A 16,678-nucleotide genomic window follows, 5' to 3' on the forward strand; every position below is an offset into this window, starting at 1 on the left:
TCCGTGTTTGCAAGATTAGGCATTATATCACGGATATAAATTATCTCCTGCATTTATGCGTTTTGTTGACATAAGAAGTAGTAAAATATAGTAGCTACAATTTATTTCTTAAAACGATCAACAGATTAAAATTATATAACGGATTTGATATTAGTAATATATTATTACAGTTACTTACAAGAATAATAAATACTTTTTCTTTCCTACATCTAAAATGATGTAATAATCGTCATAATAATAACTTGCAAGATCTCAACGTGGACACATTCTCAGTTAGACAACTAGACATCATTAAAATTGGTAAACCGTTGTCTCTGTCTCTCGAGTGAGAGTAGCAAATTAAGTGAGGTTCCAGTGGTATACATTTGTCAGGCAAAAAGCTATACAACTCTTCTCCATTATTTAGATTCCATCCACGAACTGCAAAGTCTTTTCCTACTGCTCATTTTTATACACAGACACAGTACGGTCAGTGACAAAATCCTAATTCATACCAAACACCTTTGCACGCTAATTAATAGTTATCCAATTACCTGAAGAGACCACACTTTCAGTGTTATCTAAATCAAACGTTTGATTCATGAAATACGTATCACACCCATGTGACATTGCTATTACGCAACTACGTGTTCTCATATCCCATAACTTGATCTAAATAGGAAGAAGTCAGAGATATTGTTTTAACATCAAGGAGTATGCAAATGATCTAATAATGCTACAAAAGTAGATAGGTCACTAACTTGCCCATCGACGGACGATGATAATACATAATTGTTATCATTCAGAAGTTTAATTTTAGATACAGATGATTCATGTTTAACGTGTGACACAACAACGTTTGCTTGCCGAAGGTCTGAAATTTGTACGACGCCACCGCGGGTACCGTTGTAAATTATGGGATCCTATTGAGATCAGAGTTGAAATGTAACATTACAATAAATAGTATATTAATGAACATGCTTCATGTCATGGTCATGATAACCCGATGGAATTTCTAATGACCAAAAGCTTAAAGACTTGATTACCAACATCAAATAGGTAATACATATCATATAGTATTATAATAGCAATTTAGCAATTGCTATGATAGTATACCGACATCAATTCAATATTTGCTACCTGCATTGAAAGTGCTTGTGAAAATACATCACTTTCGTTAAATATCGGAATGGAAATTTTTTTATTACTTTCAATATTTAACATCATAGCCTCTCCAGAAGCTCCTAATAAAGACGAGCAGTGATAAAATATCGAGTTCCATTAGATAAGCTTTCCATGTAGCAAACTTAAATAGCGTATTCAATCAAGTGTAATATTTAATAAATGATCCTACCAACGCTGATAAAATCACAGAATCGGAAATGAGGACAGGCTGAGCAGCACCAAATGGAGCGTTTAGCAAACTGATATATCACATCAGCTATTGTGACGAAGATTTAAAAATACTGTGTTAGTTAAACAAGTTAAGACTTAATTTAAGCAATCTACTGTCAATGTTGCTACTATCGGTAGTATTGGTGGTATCACTAGGAATGCAATAAATATTGCAGCAGCAGAAATGATATTTATGCAGTAGAGTTTGCGTCGTAATTGTACATATTACTCACCGTGAATATCGTTAAAGTTATGTAGCCGAATACTACCAGTACAACTTGCATTACCTAAGTGAGATGCACTAAATATAATAGGAAGAATGTTGAGGAGAATATTTAAGTATCTCTTTCTCTAATAGTGTTCTGCAACTAAGGAAGTAGTTATAAAATGTAATAATAGTTTTTGGATACACTATGTCATATATGGAGCCAATTTTACTATCTTTACGTATCCAATCAACATGAGTCATTCTCGATAACGATGAGGACACTTCAAAACACTCAAGGTAGTATTCATTTTCAATAGAATTGTTATAATTTTCTAGTACAGTGATAATTCGAAGCCTTTATAAACCAATTACATAGTAAATAGAAGTAAGAATCATTTAATTATACTATTAAAAATGAAGCAAAACTCATTAAGGTAATAATTCTGCAGTTATTATTGCATACTGCTTACTTACAAGAATGGCCCATCATTGCCTCTGATCGTACTAAGAGCTGCGATTCGTCGGCAGACATTATCGGACTTAACATAAAGGTCAATCAAAAATTCTGGTCAAATATCGCAAACTAGATTAAAATATGTAGATATAAATAATGTTCCAGTCATGCGTTGATTTATCATGGCAATAAGCGTAAAAATTGGATATTAAAAACTATGCAGATGTACTCAGTTCATGATTGAAATTATCCGATCATTATTTATAAAGCACACATGGCGGTAATACAGTGCTATAATTAGATTTATTAAATTAGTTTCGTTCATTAGCTTGATCCTAGGGTAAGTCCTTGAATTCAACATTTTACATTAACATACTTACAATCAACTTATAAACCGTCGTACTATTCCAGGTGGCCAAATTAGACAAATGTAGATAATCTGGCATAGCACGGCGTGCTATAGTCTTTGCAGTGTGCTGAGGTTGTTGAGGAAATAGTTGCCTCTGGCATATATGGCGAATCACATCATTATTTGCTTTCTATTGGGGTAATAATATATATGTAATTAAGGGCTAACCTCATTCAGGGATATTTACATTTAAATACGCCTATAAGGTATGATGTACTATTTTGCAGAAGGACGAGCACTTGGCTAAAATTTTACTATTTGAATGAAGATAATAATCTTACGCGTTTCCAATGAAGCAATGGCAAGAATTGATTTTGGTACCGTTTCTCATAACTTGTTTGTTGCTTGTTAATAGCGATTGAATCCAAGGTAATTGGGTTGTACCGATTATGCCCAGGGGTGACTCGAAAGTAACGTTTCTTATCTGGGTCGAAATAAAACCCTGGAATTTTTACTAAAGAGTTAAGGATTTTACTATAATCGATATGATGGAAATGTTCATCTAAGATGATGTACAATTTCATTTATTCTTTACGCGTTACTAACATCAATTCTGCAGCACTGTGCATTGCAATATTTCTATCACCATCAAAACACTGTTTGTTTACTACGAACACTGTCTAGTAAAGACTAATATGATAACATTTCATTAATGTACAGGTACGAGGTCGAACGAGCCATCCATCACTGATATGCAAGACATACACGGGCTATCTAGCTATTCATTTGTCTTTACTATAGTGTGCAACGTTACTCGCTTAAAGTACTGCTGAATGTGAGATTTGCTTGCAAATACTCGTTGATACAAATACACTACTTACTGTGGTAAACGAATATAATTACAATAGATACAGTAGGAAATATGCACCAACAGAGATCGATTGGTGATATACTGTATTGATTCATTATTAAGGATATCTGGATTGTTGCTCATTGGACCGGCAGTCTTGAACGAGTTTTACACCAGATTCAGATTGAATTGACAACAAGTCTTCCTCTACAACAAGCTTGATATCATTTCTGAGGTCGCTGTCTTTGCAAAAGTTGTACTGTTTGATACTATAATCAAGACGATTATACAATATACAGCAGCAGTAAACAGAACGATTTAATTGACGCTCCTTGTCATCTTTATGGTATCCACTGGTTATGCCTGTCAAAGTTACAGAATATTCCTAAACATTACTTACAGTAGACTTAAGTAAAGCCAATGTAGTTGCAGCTCGTTGCAGCCGTTGAAAAAGCAAAGCTCTTCCTCTCTTGTACTTGTAGTACAGTACAGTATTCTACAATATACAGTACTATACTGTACAGTACAGTACTGTACATTACAGTACATTATACTGTGTGTCATCGAGTGTGGACGGAAAGGTGGATGGACGAGAAGCTTTAGTTAGGCCGTTCGCATATTACCAATACTGTGCACTGTACTGTACGTTGTAAGCCATTAAAGCACATATTGATTCCAGTTATTATTTGAATCCATGATAAGCTAACACCAAGTTCTTTCATAGAGTTTGAGACACCGTCTGGCTTAGTTGTCTACTCTAGTCAGTAAACTTGAAATGGAAGCAACGTAAAAATTATAGTAAAATGATCTTTGCAAATGAATTTTATGTTGACTGACCCTGATACAGCAAGAATATAGATCTCTTCTTCCCTTATCCAAATGACTTCCTATTCTAATTTTACTGTACTACAGTGGTAGTTTAGTAAATTTACTCGACATGGATAGTGTTATTCCTGGCACACGACGTAATCGTTTTACTTAGTGAAAAGAAGGTATCATGATCATTATGGACTACAGTCATTAGTCCATCAATTCATGAATACCAAAGTTATTATGGGCAGTTGCATTCAACTTGAGTGTATCCTAGGTATCGCCACAGTTTGACTCCAAATTGACTCGGATTTACACTAAAAAATGAATATTCAGAAGTCCCTAACTCAGTAAAATGCGCTTCCATTTTTTTCCCTTTTTTCTGCCTTCGTACCAACAGTCCAAATCGATACCAACTGTGCTGTACACTGTACTGTACAGTCTATGTACACTGTACTGCACAGTACAGTACTGTAGAATACTTGTCTTCAGTATCCTCTGCTGTACTGTATGACGTGCCCGAACGCACGACGCAACTAGTTTGACCTGCTTTGACTGGTTGAACGTGCCAAGGGTAACCCAAATATTATTATTATTCATTGCAAGTTGGTTTCCTCTTGGCGCCACAACGGGGAAGATTGGTGTGGATTGTCGCCATTTCTCTTTCTCCTTAACAGTTGATTCTTTCACTGGCAAAGCCAATTCTTTGATCCACTTGGTTTTACTGTATCTCACTGAAGAATAGGTACGTTTTGATCCATGTTCACTAAGAACAAGCTTAATCAATGAAAGAAGACCAGCAAGAGGGATCATTCCCACTCAATGGCCATCAATTGACTTGACTTACGTCTAGCAGTCACTTTGACTGTCTGTCTCCTATTCTTTTTTTCCTAGTCGTTCCTGGTCAGCATTAGCATCAATAGATTGATTCCTCCCCTATATTAATTGATAGAATTACCACCGTTTCTTCTTTATTCTTTGAAAATCCTTTCCCCAAATCATCCTATAGGCAATAGTCGATAAGTTTGTTCAAAATTGCTTTCAACCGTGTTCGCCATATCTTTTCGACTTGTTGGAGTATGGATAAAACCTCGATCTAGTACAGTGAAAAGAATGAGCTCAAGGTTATCGTGGATATTGAATTGACTAGTGTATTTGGACGATGCGGTACTGGGCTAAATTGAATAAATGGTTACCGAATTTCAAGCATAACTGCCAAGATGCCTTTTCATATAGTATCCACAAGTGCATCTATTGCCAACTAGTCCATTTTCTCCCTAATAATATCGATGTCAGTTGTACGTAATAGACTGCATGGGTTGTTCTAGATGCATTTGCAATGGTCAAGCCGACATAATAGACAAGTGCAATAGTAAAATTGTACGTAGTTCTAATTTGGACTGTGCCGTCGACCACGATATTTTTGGACGATGATTCTTCACATTTCAATCGAATTTAATGACATTCAGTTCCATGGAATCCAATCAGATTAACTCTTTATGTCTAGTTTAAAATTTCAAAATGATAACTTACATTACTGTGAATCGACGAGGAATGATTATTTTGAGATGGAATGCGTAAAATTAAATTGATTATCATGCGTACTCATTTTTTCCCATGAATTGTGAAACGGTCCTATTTCTATCAATGAATTTTATTCTTTGTATAGTAGTATACTGACTGTTATTGCATGGGAGGGCTATGAAGTTCTTCTCATTTCCAGTTGAATGATGGGAAAGTCAGAGCTATTTCGGTAGAAAATCACCAACGTTGATAGTATTACTGGAGATGATATGCTCGAGGTTCTATCAATTCTTTGCTTATCGTTCTGCATTATCATCGAATCACTGGATGACGATAAATGATCGATAGATAGCTAGAGTATTCTGCCATAGAAAGTATTGTGATAATAACTAATTAATTAATTAATCTTGGCTATCATTTAACTTAAGTACTATAGTTGGGGCACTGTACGATACTGTATTTTATAGTAATACCCATGGTTAGAATCCTAATTTGATCAATGTAGATTAAGCTAATTCATTGATTTCTTATTGATTTGGGTTAGCAGTGAATGAATATGATTTCACTTTGTGTTTAGCCTGTAAACAAATTGACCCTGTGATCTCATTATATTTCTATATTTCGACTGTTTGGCTATCGTAGCATAAATTGTACCGTACCAACACTATGAAACTACTTCATCAATGGCTTGCTCAATTATATTTGTTAACTTTACTGCTATAATCAATTGCGTCAATTAACGGTTTTATTTTTTGTAATATTCGAAGAAAATGAAAAGAAGAAAAGAGCAAGCTTTTCTATCATCAACAAGTGACGATGATAATAGTGATATGGATTTGAGCCAGGTATAGGATTATTCATCATGAGTAATGAAATCAGATTGAACTATTTTTTCAGTAGTTTAATTGCAGTTTTTCACGAGTAACAAGAAAGAAGAGATTTTTGTTAACTTCATTATGGTCTTGTAGTAATATATCAAATTAATGATGAATTAGAAATTGCTCAGTTTACCAAAAAGATCACGGCAAGGCGGTGCAACACAGAAAGATACCAGTAATAGTAAAAAAGCAATTGTAGAGGAAGATAACTCTGCAAGTAGTGATTCAGAATCTGAATTAAGCGATGATGAAGAGGTAAAATTGTACATTTTAACATCCTATCATTTTCATAAACTATAAAATCCGAGAAGAACAATAATGCTAAATAAAATGCAATCATATGTACCTATAACTTATAAGTATACGTTATCTTTTCTTTCTTTAGTGGACAACTTCGAAGAAGCAACAACGCCAGAAGGCCGCTAATGCAGCTAGTAAACGCAAAAATAATCGAGGTGGAAAGCGTGGACAACAGCGTCGCCGAAAGAAAAAATATTCTTCAGAGTTGGAAGATTCAGAGGAAGACGACGATGCAAATATTGAAGATCAGCTAGAAGACACAGACAGCGATGAAGATGAAAGTAGTGACGAAGATGGGCAGGCATCTTCTACTTCATCCGAATCATCATTCGATGAAGCACGATTTGACGATGGCTTAGACGATGACTTGATGGGGGACGATGAAGATCGAGCTAGGTAACGTGTAATGCTTTTATTATTATCTGGATGTTTGCTATGTTCATAAAAGTTGACATAAATACTTTATTTACATTTACTGTATACCAATTAGCGTTATAGCGTAGACTTTATTATTTAATAAAAAAGTTTCAATACGAGTTCGTGTTTACAATTCTTATGAAAACATTTAAAAATGAAACAACTACAAAACTAGTATGATAAACACTTGGACAAAGGTAGTCTCAGTCGATGCTGAAACTTTACCCGCATTATATTGAATGTTACAATATTATATAATTATATAACATAGAATGGCTAAACTAACGGAAAAAGAAAGGGAACAAGAATTATTTAATCGCGTTGAAAAAAGAGAAGCTCTGAAAACACGTTACACAATCGAAATGAAACTAAGAAAGGCAAGGAAAGATGAACGAAAGAAAAAGAAGAATATATTAGGTATTGTCAAGTACCGTTATAAAAATGTTGTATGATAACAGTAACAAAATCCATGCATAATAATTTGATAAAATATCATCCTAAGATTTTTCCGTGATGTTTTATCGTAAAATAAATTGACTTACTTTTTTAATGCGATACTTATTATTCTAAACTGAATGGATGGTCATTCCTTGTACAATTAGTTATCATGCATTATATATTCGTGTCAGTAATAACGGTACTGCGAGTATTACTTTAGTTCTAAAGCCTGCCTGCCTTACCAGTTAAAATTAGACTGTATAAACTCATTAGTTCTATCGCTGTTACTAATACTATTTTAAATCATCGCATTGCACAACTGAATGAGCAGCAGCCAGTGCATTAGATCGCCAAGATAGACGGCGTGCAATGAAGCGAAAGCGTGATAAAGAACTTGAAAAAATAAGAAGCAGACGCGAAAAAAGGATTTCGAAAAAACCAGCTGAACCTACTACTTTTATGCAATCACGTCGCCACTTGACAACAAGTGATGTCTTTACCGATGATGACGATGACGATATCAGAGGTACTTCAAAATCCGATACTGATAATTTCAAAGATGGTTATTCGCCAATACGACATTATGAGTAAGTTTATATTCTAGATATGCTAATTTATCTAACTATTGACTAGCTCGCAGATGGACGGCCGTCACTACTACTAATAAGACGTCTATACTATATAGTACTGCATGAGTACTCATGAGATATTTGTTACTATGAATAACCCTAAATTTTATCTTACTACTGTTTAAATATACAAGTTCTCCGCAATCAGAAATCGTCACTTATATAACAACAAGAGCTCAATTATCAACAATTAGATTATCCAGAAGCAAGTTAGAAAGGTAAATGACTCATAAATATACTTTCTAATTATTTTAGCAAGTTTTATCTTTTGTATAGGATACGAGTAGTTGTAAGTAGTGAATCAGTCTTTATGGCTAATGATTACTAAAATTTCGTTTTAGTTATCTTTGTTATAAATATTTATTTCTGTAAATTTTCCACAAGTATTTCAGTAGACAATAAATAAGTAGATGGTACCCTAGTACCGCATAATATGCTATTACTCTATACTTTTATGTTGTATGACAGATACTCGATATGGAATTTTTCAAGTTTGAATCCGAAAATATTTTATTTTGTTAAATTAATGTAGATATATATTTGGTTATTCATTTCCTCTATAGATGGGTTCACATGCCTTTTTTTGCAGAAACTGTAGTCGGATGCTTCGTTCGCGTCGGTATTGGAAGTCACGAAGGAAAACAAATCTACAGGGTATTGTCTCATATTACAGATATCGACATACATGCATAAGTACCATGTAGACCTCTGCTTATAAGTCATGTATAATTGTATGAACAGGTAGCTGAAATCATAGATGTTATTGAGAGTGGTAGAGTGTATAATTTAAATAAAACATCGACGAATAAGGTGTTACATCTAAGGTCTGTAAGCTTGCATAATTGTAAAGTAATGCACAATTGATAGTATTATGATAATTTGGATAGTAGGTTTCGCCTTGTCAGCAGCCACGGATATAAAATATGCATACGTATTTTGTTGTTATAGGCATGGACTAGATGAGCAAAATTTTAGAATGGAATATGTATCAAACAGCAATTTTACGGACAATGAATTTCTTAAATGGAAGACAAAGGTAACCCGAATGTTATAAAATTATATATTATTGCACTGTTGACGAAACAGCTGCTAAGATTTGATGAAACTGCAACATGTAGATGAAAGAATTGGATCTTAATTTGCCAAGCCAAGACGATGTTGACAAGAAAAAGGAAGATATTATAAGGGCTGCTAATTATAACTTTGATGATGCTGACATTGATGAGGTACCTCGTACGTTTAATTCGAAAGTAATAGAGGGTAGTGAACTGACTTGTTGCCTTACGACTTTATGCATCGTTATTAATTGCAATATTAGATTATCGCCGAAAAAGATAAGTTTCGTAAAAATCCTTCCAATTTCGCAGTGAAGCAAAGTAAATTAGAGCAAGCAATGGTATGATGAACGGATAAAAAGAGAATTAATCAATAAGTTGTGCGCAATTGCTGTAGTTAGCTAGCCAATAATTTACTACAATATGCCAATGTGATTTTAGGAAGCTGCTCAGTATCGTGGGGATGAAGATGAAGTTAATCGTATTAAATCAGAGATTGAAAATTTGGATAAAAAGGCTGAGCAAATTAGCAAATGGCGCTCCCAAAGGCTGGATCCAATAATGTAAGCGTGATATCTCGATTTGAATTTAATCACTGAGGCTAGACTCAAAGGATATTGTCTTATGTAAATTTTAAAATATCTCACACAGGTCTATTAATCAGAGGAATCGCCAAAAAAACTTAGCAGAAATAGAGAAAGCTCTAGCTGTATGAACTATAAGAAATAAGCGTAACGTTTAAGTTTTCCTTAAAATTGAAAATTTATTTTCGTTATTTTATTAGAGGGAAGTTGCATCGGATGGTGTTTGTGCCGACCCATTTACTCGGAGAAAGTGCCAGCCAATTTTAGTCAGCATGGTAAGATTCCGTATTTATGTGCTAGATTGACTTTTGCAGCTGCAATTCCTACGGTTAAATATAGTTAGATTGAGCTTAAATTGTATTTAATAGTATTTCAATTTTATAATTTAGGTAAAGGACGTACAAAATGTCTACACTAGTAGCCCGACCAAGTCCTCTAATAAATTGCCAAAATCTAATTTAATGGAAAATAGTAATGTACGTTCTCTTAAGTGTTATTCAACTATGTACGATATCATGATATATATATATTGAATTGGATATTCTACAGATGTCTGAATCATCCATTGGGCAAACGCCGATCGCAGCTGAGTTGGTAAGAGTTGAATATGGTCGCACGTAAACTTTATTAAATTAAAATTTTAAGGATGAACTTTGATATATGTGTAATTGATGCTTTGATACATCTAGAATAATATATCTTCGCAAGACTTGGGTGCGTCGCCTAAATTAGAAGGTCAGAAAGAAGTTGTGAACTTGTTTAGTGCCCACGACTTTGACGTGAAAATTGATATCGATGTTGGTCCGCCAGGTATGCAATTGTACCTAATTCAGGCATATCTGTATTTTCTGCTACCTGAGAGTTAATGTGATTGTCTTTTGTTTGACAATTGGTATCCTCATAGCCCCAGGAATATCCATTCCTCGGAAGCAGACAGATAATAAAGCAGCAAATCAGGGAACATCAAGAAGATGCTTAAACCTTAGCGATTATAAGAAACGAAAAGGATTAATCTAAGTGTTCTCGTTGTTACAATAAAGCAATGTATAATAACTATGGTGTAAATATGTTCCCGTAGTAATTTTAATTTGTTATGAAATCATTACAGTAGGTTCATGGAACATTTAAAAGCTATTTTTATGGCGTTTCTCTTATACTAATGACAAGTTGTATTTTATGGTGTTGTCTTAAATGTTATGTTATGCTTTACATTTATGATATCTTTAGCTTCTCATAGCAATGCACTTATGTAAATACTTCGGAGTTTGCGCTTGTATATAGCGTTCCTGAATGATCTCTTAGAGCAATAGATGAAATTCACCTAATTTTAAATTAAGACGCCCTTATTTTAGCTTGTATTAGGTTAAGCAACATTTGGTCTTAGTAATAAAGCACCCTACATTCGTATATTGAGATAATGACTAATGCGAAAGATCAGTTTATGCGTATTTTAATATTACTGCTTTAGTTGATTGGATTGGCAATACGACTTTCATACCCATGTAATTAAAAGAGCATAATTTATATAGTGAACCGTGTACATTTATAATCATGAAGTCATGATGATAAAGCTGCAAGATTTAGCAAGGTTTCCTCCGTAATCAAATCTTTTCTTTCATTAGCTAAGATCTTTATGAAGTACTATAGTTAGCTGTATTGTCTTTCTTAGCCGTTTTCAACATGTATCACGTAACTGTATCAAGGATAGGTTGCCTACGAATATTCTAGTTGCTGAAGACGAATTAAATCTTATATGATATACACGCATTAGTCTTTCATGAGTCACAAGCTCTATAGAGGCACATAAAACAATTTCACGAACTTTATTTCAAAATAGTTCCCCGTTTTTCATAAAAAAAATGGTAAGTATTGAAATAATCCTAAGGTAATATAAATAAACGTAAAATACCAAATTATAACCTTTCTAACGGTTGACATAAGGGTACTTCATTGCTGCAATATCAAGTGTTTTGACATTGCAATTACTAATTTTGGAGGGTTGATGAGCAATAATATCGCGAGATTGTGCTTAGTACAAAAACAATCACGCGCTAAGAGCAATTCAAGTTTACAAGGCACGTGTAAGTGTAAACAGGTTAGCACTCCAGGATAATACTGTATTATGTACGGTGTTAGAAATTATTTAGACGAATTTAGATAATAAAGGGTTTAACTTCAAGCTGCCAAACAATGATGAAACGAGAATGCCGAAATAGATGTTAATAAGGCACCAATCCCTTTAGTCTCTGCAACATTTCTCAGTAGATTTTATGCTAGAATTGCTAAGCTAATTTCGGGGTCTGATACCTATATAGTAAGATTACAATAATTATACATTCTGGTGGATGCATCATGAAAATACGATGAGATCATTTACGCTGTGTTCTACAGTTATCGCTGCTACGTTCATACTCTGATAGCCCCTCGATTAATGGTATGCGTCCTGTCTTGAATGTCTTTGCATGAAAGTAGAAAAAAATTTACTTCGTTTTGTATTTATATTCTATTCTCTTAATCTTATGTACACTTAGGAAAATTAGTGAATATAGCGGTCATTTCGATTAAGATAAAGAAGACTATATTATTTCTTTGTTATTTATTTGCTTAAGTGATGACTTCAATTTTATGAGAATAAAAACGTAAATTTACTGTTAAAATTTGCCACTAACGTCTTAGATAAATAATAATCTAGGCTCTAGTCATCTACGTAGCTGACAGTATAATGAATAACAAATACATAGTGAGATTTAATAAAATTCTCTGCACTTTCAGAAGTGATCCTTCATTATGATAAGCTTAATAAAGTTTACGTTGGTATAACGATAAGAAAATAATAACGAGAGTTAATTACTTATACGAGATCTTGGTAAAACCTATACTTTGATCAGATATTACGATGACTCTTCATTGTAAAAATAATAGATACCTCACCAATTACAATTACAATTATAATAGCCAGATAATCGTAGCATACTCGTAAATGAATTTATTTTACAATAATAAACTGGTGACATAGTTACAAGAATACCGAAATTAAGGGATAATAAAGTATCTATATTTAATTATTACTAACAATCCAATTCCTGGTGTTTACGTTTTGGACTTGTTTTAAAGGGGTGTAAGCGAATATAACAATAGAATTTGGAGCTGCTGTTAAAATTCTATAAACCAATTTTCCGATACGTTAGTCGGAATGATCTACTATTTACAATAAATCTTAGCTATTAATAAATGATAAACATATATTTTAATATAATAAATCTGGTAAAAATCCTGTTTTTAATCTATTTGCAAAATACCATTCTCGCGTTATTATTTTACTAGAGTTAAGAATCTTATAGTAACCCATGTCTATAGAATTGTTGAAAGTTCTATCTTGTAATGATAACATACTTCTGTACTTTATATTAAAAGCCCTAAAATACCAGAATGTAACTGTCACAAACTTAACTTGCGAAGTACTATCCTAAACTAATGATTACTTATTCCTATTTCCACTACACCTGGAGATCTACTGTGTGGTAGTCCTATACTACTTACAGTCACATAGTTGGCAGCTTATCTGTGTAGTCGAGAGTTAGTTCAACTACGATAGTAGCCTAAGTCAGTTTCTAATAACTCTTGATCGTTATCTGCACCTAGTTTATCCTTTTCAAAATTCTCGCTTATCTAGTAAAACTACTATCTTGGCGTTAGCAGTTCTTTGGATAATGTCAATCGCATTAGTTGGATTACCAATTATTTATAGTATTAATCAACCGTCAATTAATCGTCTATATTCTAGTAACATTGCATGTTTGCCTTGCAATTTTAATAATCCATATTTATTAACGTGGCTATTGTGTTATGCTGGATTAACCTTCGTCGTTTAGATTTTTATTGCAATCATGTATGTCATAACTCTATCGACACTGGCAAATTCACGTAAAGAAGCTCATAGACGTTTATCAAACACTGATAAAATTATTCGGGCTAAAATGATTACTATCATAGTAACGAATTTAATTTGTTGGCTACCATTATATGTAATATTAATTCGAGATTTTGGTTCTGGATTAGACACGCATTCACTCCCATTTATTGCTGTGTTATCATTGCCACTAAATTCATGTATTAACCGGATTCTTTTTACACTCTTTACAACTACTTTTATTGATTACATTAACTTGGTTATTGGAAAGTTAAATTGCTGTTCATGTTTAACATTCTTTCGATCAATTCATAAGTCAAATTCAAGGCAGTCAACTACAAGGGAGTAGGTTAAGGCCTATTTCTAAAGTAAAGTGATTTATATATTTCTGAAGCCTTATTATATGCGATTTCTTTAACCATTAAATATTAATATATATCTCAACGAATAAGAAACAATGTATAACAATTACAGTAGTCCTAATTTATCTGAGGTAATCCATTTTAAAAGATTCGCAATGTTCAAAATCAAGTATTTTACGCATTTGCTTTTGCCTAGTACGGTTATTCCGTATTTCTTACTTTAAACCATAAACTATCTTGGCTTTAGCGAGACTAATTTTAAAATCCTTTAGCAATATCTAACATAATCATAAATTTTATTCGTCTAGTACTTGCTTTAACTATTGTACAATCTGAACTGGATCAGTAGCGTTTACCTTACTTCATATCGTGACCATTACTAGAGCGAAAGTACGGTAGTGATTTTCATGCAATTTGCAAAACAAACGCATATGACAATTGCATGACATGAACAGCTCTTTCCTTATAGCATAAAGGCTAGAGTAAACTTTGCTAATACTTAAGGGAGATGTATTTCGATGAGTAATGAATTCGAATAGTCTGCTATTCTTATAGCTAGTATAATCACTAAAATTATTGAAAATTATATTACATTTATCCAAGATTTATACAGGGTATAGGCATATCATTTATTTATTGTACTTAATATTATCTATCACTAGTAGTACAGAATAGCCATGTTAAGTAAGATTTTTTGATTAGCTCATATGTACGTATAATTAACTTCGATGCAAGGATTACATCAAAGTCGAATTACCTCATAATTACAAAGCGAATCATTTCGGTTAGATGCAGTTTTACAACGTGAAAGATAGCTTGCTTTGGAAAAAGGAGATATTATTTTATACATACATCAAATCGTAAAACTGTGAATTAAAAAATATTTTTAGTTGTTCGTGGTACTGTGAAGGAAATGAATGTAGAGTCGAAATAGATGGTGTCAAGAAGCTATTTCTGAATATATTGTAGGTCCTATATTTTTAGTATTTATAGTGGATTAGGTACCGTTTGTATTCATGCGGTTGTATTTACAAGATATATTCTCTTTTCTGCAGCGTAACTTGTTATTAAGCAGATGCCACTGACATAATGCTACTGAGCAATTCCATTCGTTTGCAATCCAATTCCCTAACATCGCAGCAGATTTTTCATATTATTATTAAGATTATACAAGCAATCCAATCTTTGCACCTGAATAATATAGTCCATGGATCAATTGATACCGATGCTGTTGTTCTTCTTATCCCGCCAAAGGTATGTGAAAGCATGTTAAGGACAGATATTTGAAAATGCGACAGTTCTTAAATATTTAATTTTTCATTAGTTTATTTTTACTTTGATCATGTCCACAATTTGTGCAAATACAATGTAAATATTGTGTATTTCATTAACAATTTTTAGTGGGTAACAAATTTCAGAGATACAATTCTAGTTATTCGAGTATAATCCTCATTACGGATTAGTTGAATTCCTATCACTATTTGTAAACGCTGTTATCTATCCTTTATAGTAATGACATGATATAGGTGATAACTGATTGCTTATTTAACTTTATATTTGGGAACTGATTAACGCCTTATTAGACAAATTTTCAAAACGACAAATTAAAAAAATGATCTTCATGAAATATGCAGAGATCGATACCGTCAATTAATGAGTGCAGATATTTCTGATTTTGTGTTGCTACGCAATGAATTAATTTCATACTCCCAAACGCTGATCGATCAAATGAATAAGAGCCAATTGCGACTAGATAAAATGATACAATTTAACGAAGATATTAAATCTTGGAGATCGGTGAACGAGAAAGTAGGTGTCAAGTTTAATAAACTGTATTAACTATACATAGTTAATTACTAACAACTAGTGCCTAGTGAAAGCTACAATGATAATAACTAAACCTTGAGTAACAAAAGTACATTCTAAGGTAGTAAAACAGTAATTACTGCCGTAAATTATTATTTTGAAAGTCCATAAGTAGCTGTACTGACGTACAGTAATTGAACTAAATGCTAAAATTATGACGAAGTTGTAATAGATTCTTTAATTGATGTTCATTAATCTAACTAACATTAATCAAATTTAGTAACTCATCGTCAAAGGTGCCGTCAAGGTTTAATTACAGAAAAATAGAGAACCGAAGCAAATTCTAGCTTATCTGTGGATCATTATTAGCAATAACTGAAAGGATTTCAAAGTCTACTCGGGGCCAAATGTACTAGATAGCTTTAATTTTTCATTCCCAATAATTAATCTCTGATGACATAGTACCGTGAAAATTAGATCAGAAAATCGAGCCCAATAAAAGCGATGAAAGTAACTTGTCGCTCGAGTTCGTACTTTTCTTAGATGTAGTGTTAATGATGAGGTTAGCCTTTTTAATCTATAGTATAAATATTTGGTCAACATCTGGATACACCGACGGATAGTTATTTTCGTTAACGATTATATTTGTCATAGTGATTTTACCATAGTTGTTTAGAGAGTAACTACTGTTTTCTACCTTCCAGCTGATATTGTACAGTCAGCTTAGGAT

At 33.1% G+C, this 16,678-nt stretch overlaps 3 protein-coding genes across 3 annotated transcripts; 2 read left to right on the top strand and 1 right to left on the bottom strand.

Annotated features, from left to right (window-relative positions):
- Positions 1-174: 174 nt before the first annotated feature.
- Positions 175-2,114, bottom strand: TRIADDRAFT_61224 (uncharacterized protein; the record flags this gene model as incomplete). Its single annotated transcript, XM_002117211.1, has 6 exons — positions 175-209; positions 534-651; positions 741-902; positions 1,120-1,223; positions 1,608-1,675; positions 2,053-2,114. 6 exons carry the CDS (start codon positions 2,112-2,114, stop codon positions 175-177), a joined length of 549 nt encoding a protein of 182 aa, XP_002117247.1.
- Positions 2,115-6,339: 4,225 nt separating this feature from the next.
- Positions 6,340-7,147, top strand: TRIADDRAFT_61225 (uncharacterized protein; the record flags this gene model as incomplete). Its single annotated transcript, XM_002117153.1, has 3 exons — positions 6,340-6,414; positions 6,565-6,702; positions 6,833-7,147. The coding sequence occupies 3 exons, from the start codon at positions 6,340-6,342 to the stop codon at positions 7,145-7,147; spliced, it is 528 nt and encodes a 175-aa protein (XP_002117189.1).
- Positions 7,148-7,436: 289 nt separating this feature from the next.
- TRIADDRAFT_61226 (uncharacterized protein) lies at positions 7,437-10,887 on the top strand (the record flags this gene model as incomplete). Its single annotated transcript, XM_002117154.1, has 15 exons — positions 7,437-7,581; positions 7,934-8,189; positions 8,366-8,449; positions 8,795-8,885; positions 8,973-9,055; positions 9,180-9,267; positions 9,350-9,457; positions 9,550-9,627; positions 9,728-9,849; positions 9,938-9,995; positions 10,071-10,145; positions 10,260-10,346; positions 10,420-10,464; positions 10,560-10,680; positions 10,775-10,887. 15 exons carry the CDS (start codon positions 7,437-7,439, stop codon positions 10,885-10,887), a joined length of 1,554 nt encoding a protein of 517 aa, XP_002117190.1.
- Between the last annotated feature and the right edge of the window lie 5,791 nt (positions 10,888-16,678).

This window comes from Trichoplax adhaerens, genomic scaffold, assembly GCF_000150275.1.
Source record: "Trichoplax adhaerens TRIADscaffold_22 genomic scaffold, whole genome shotgun sequence".
Classification (NCBI taxonomy): Eukaryota; Metazoa; Placozoa; class Uniplacotomia; order Trichoplacea; family Trichoplacidae; genus Trichoplax; species Trichoplax adhaerens.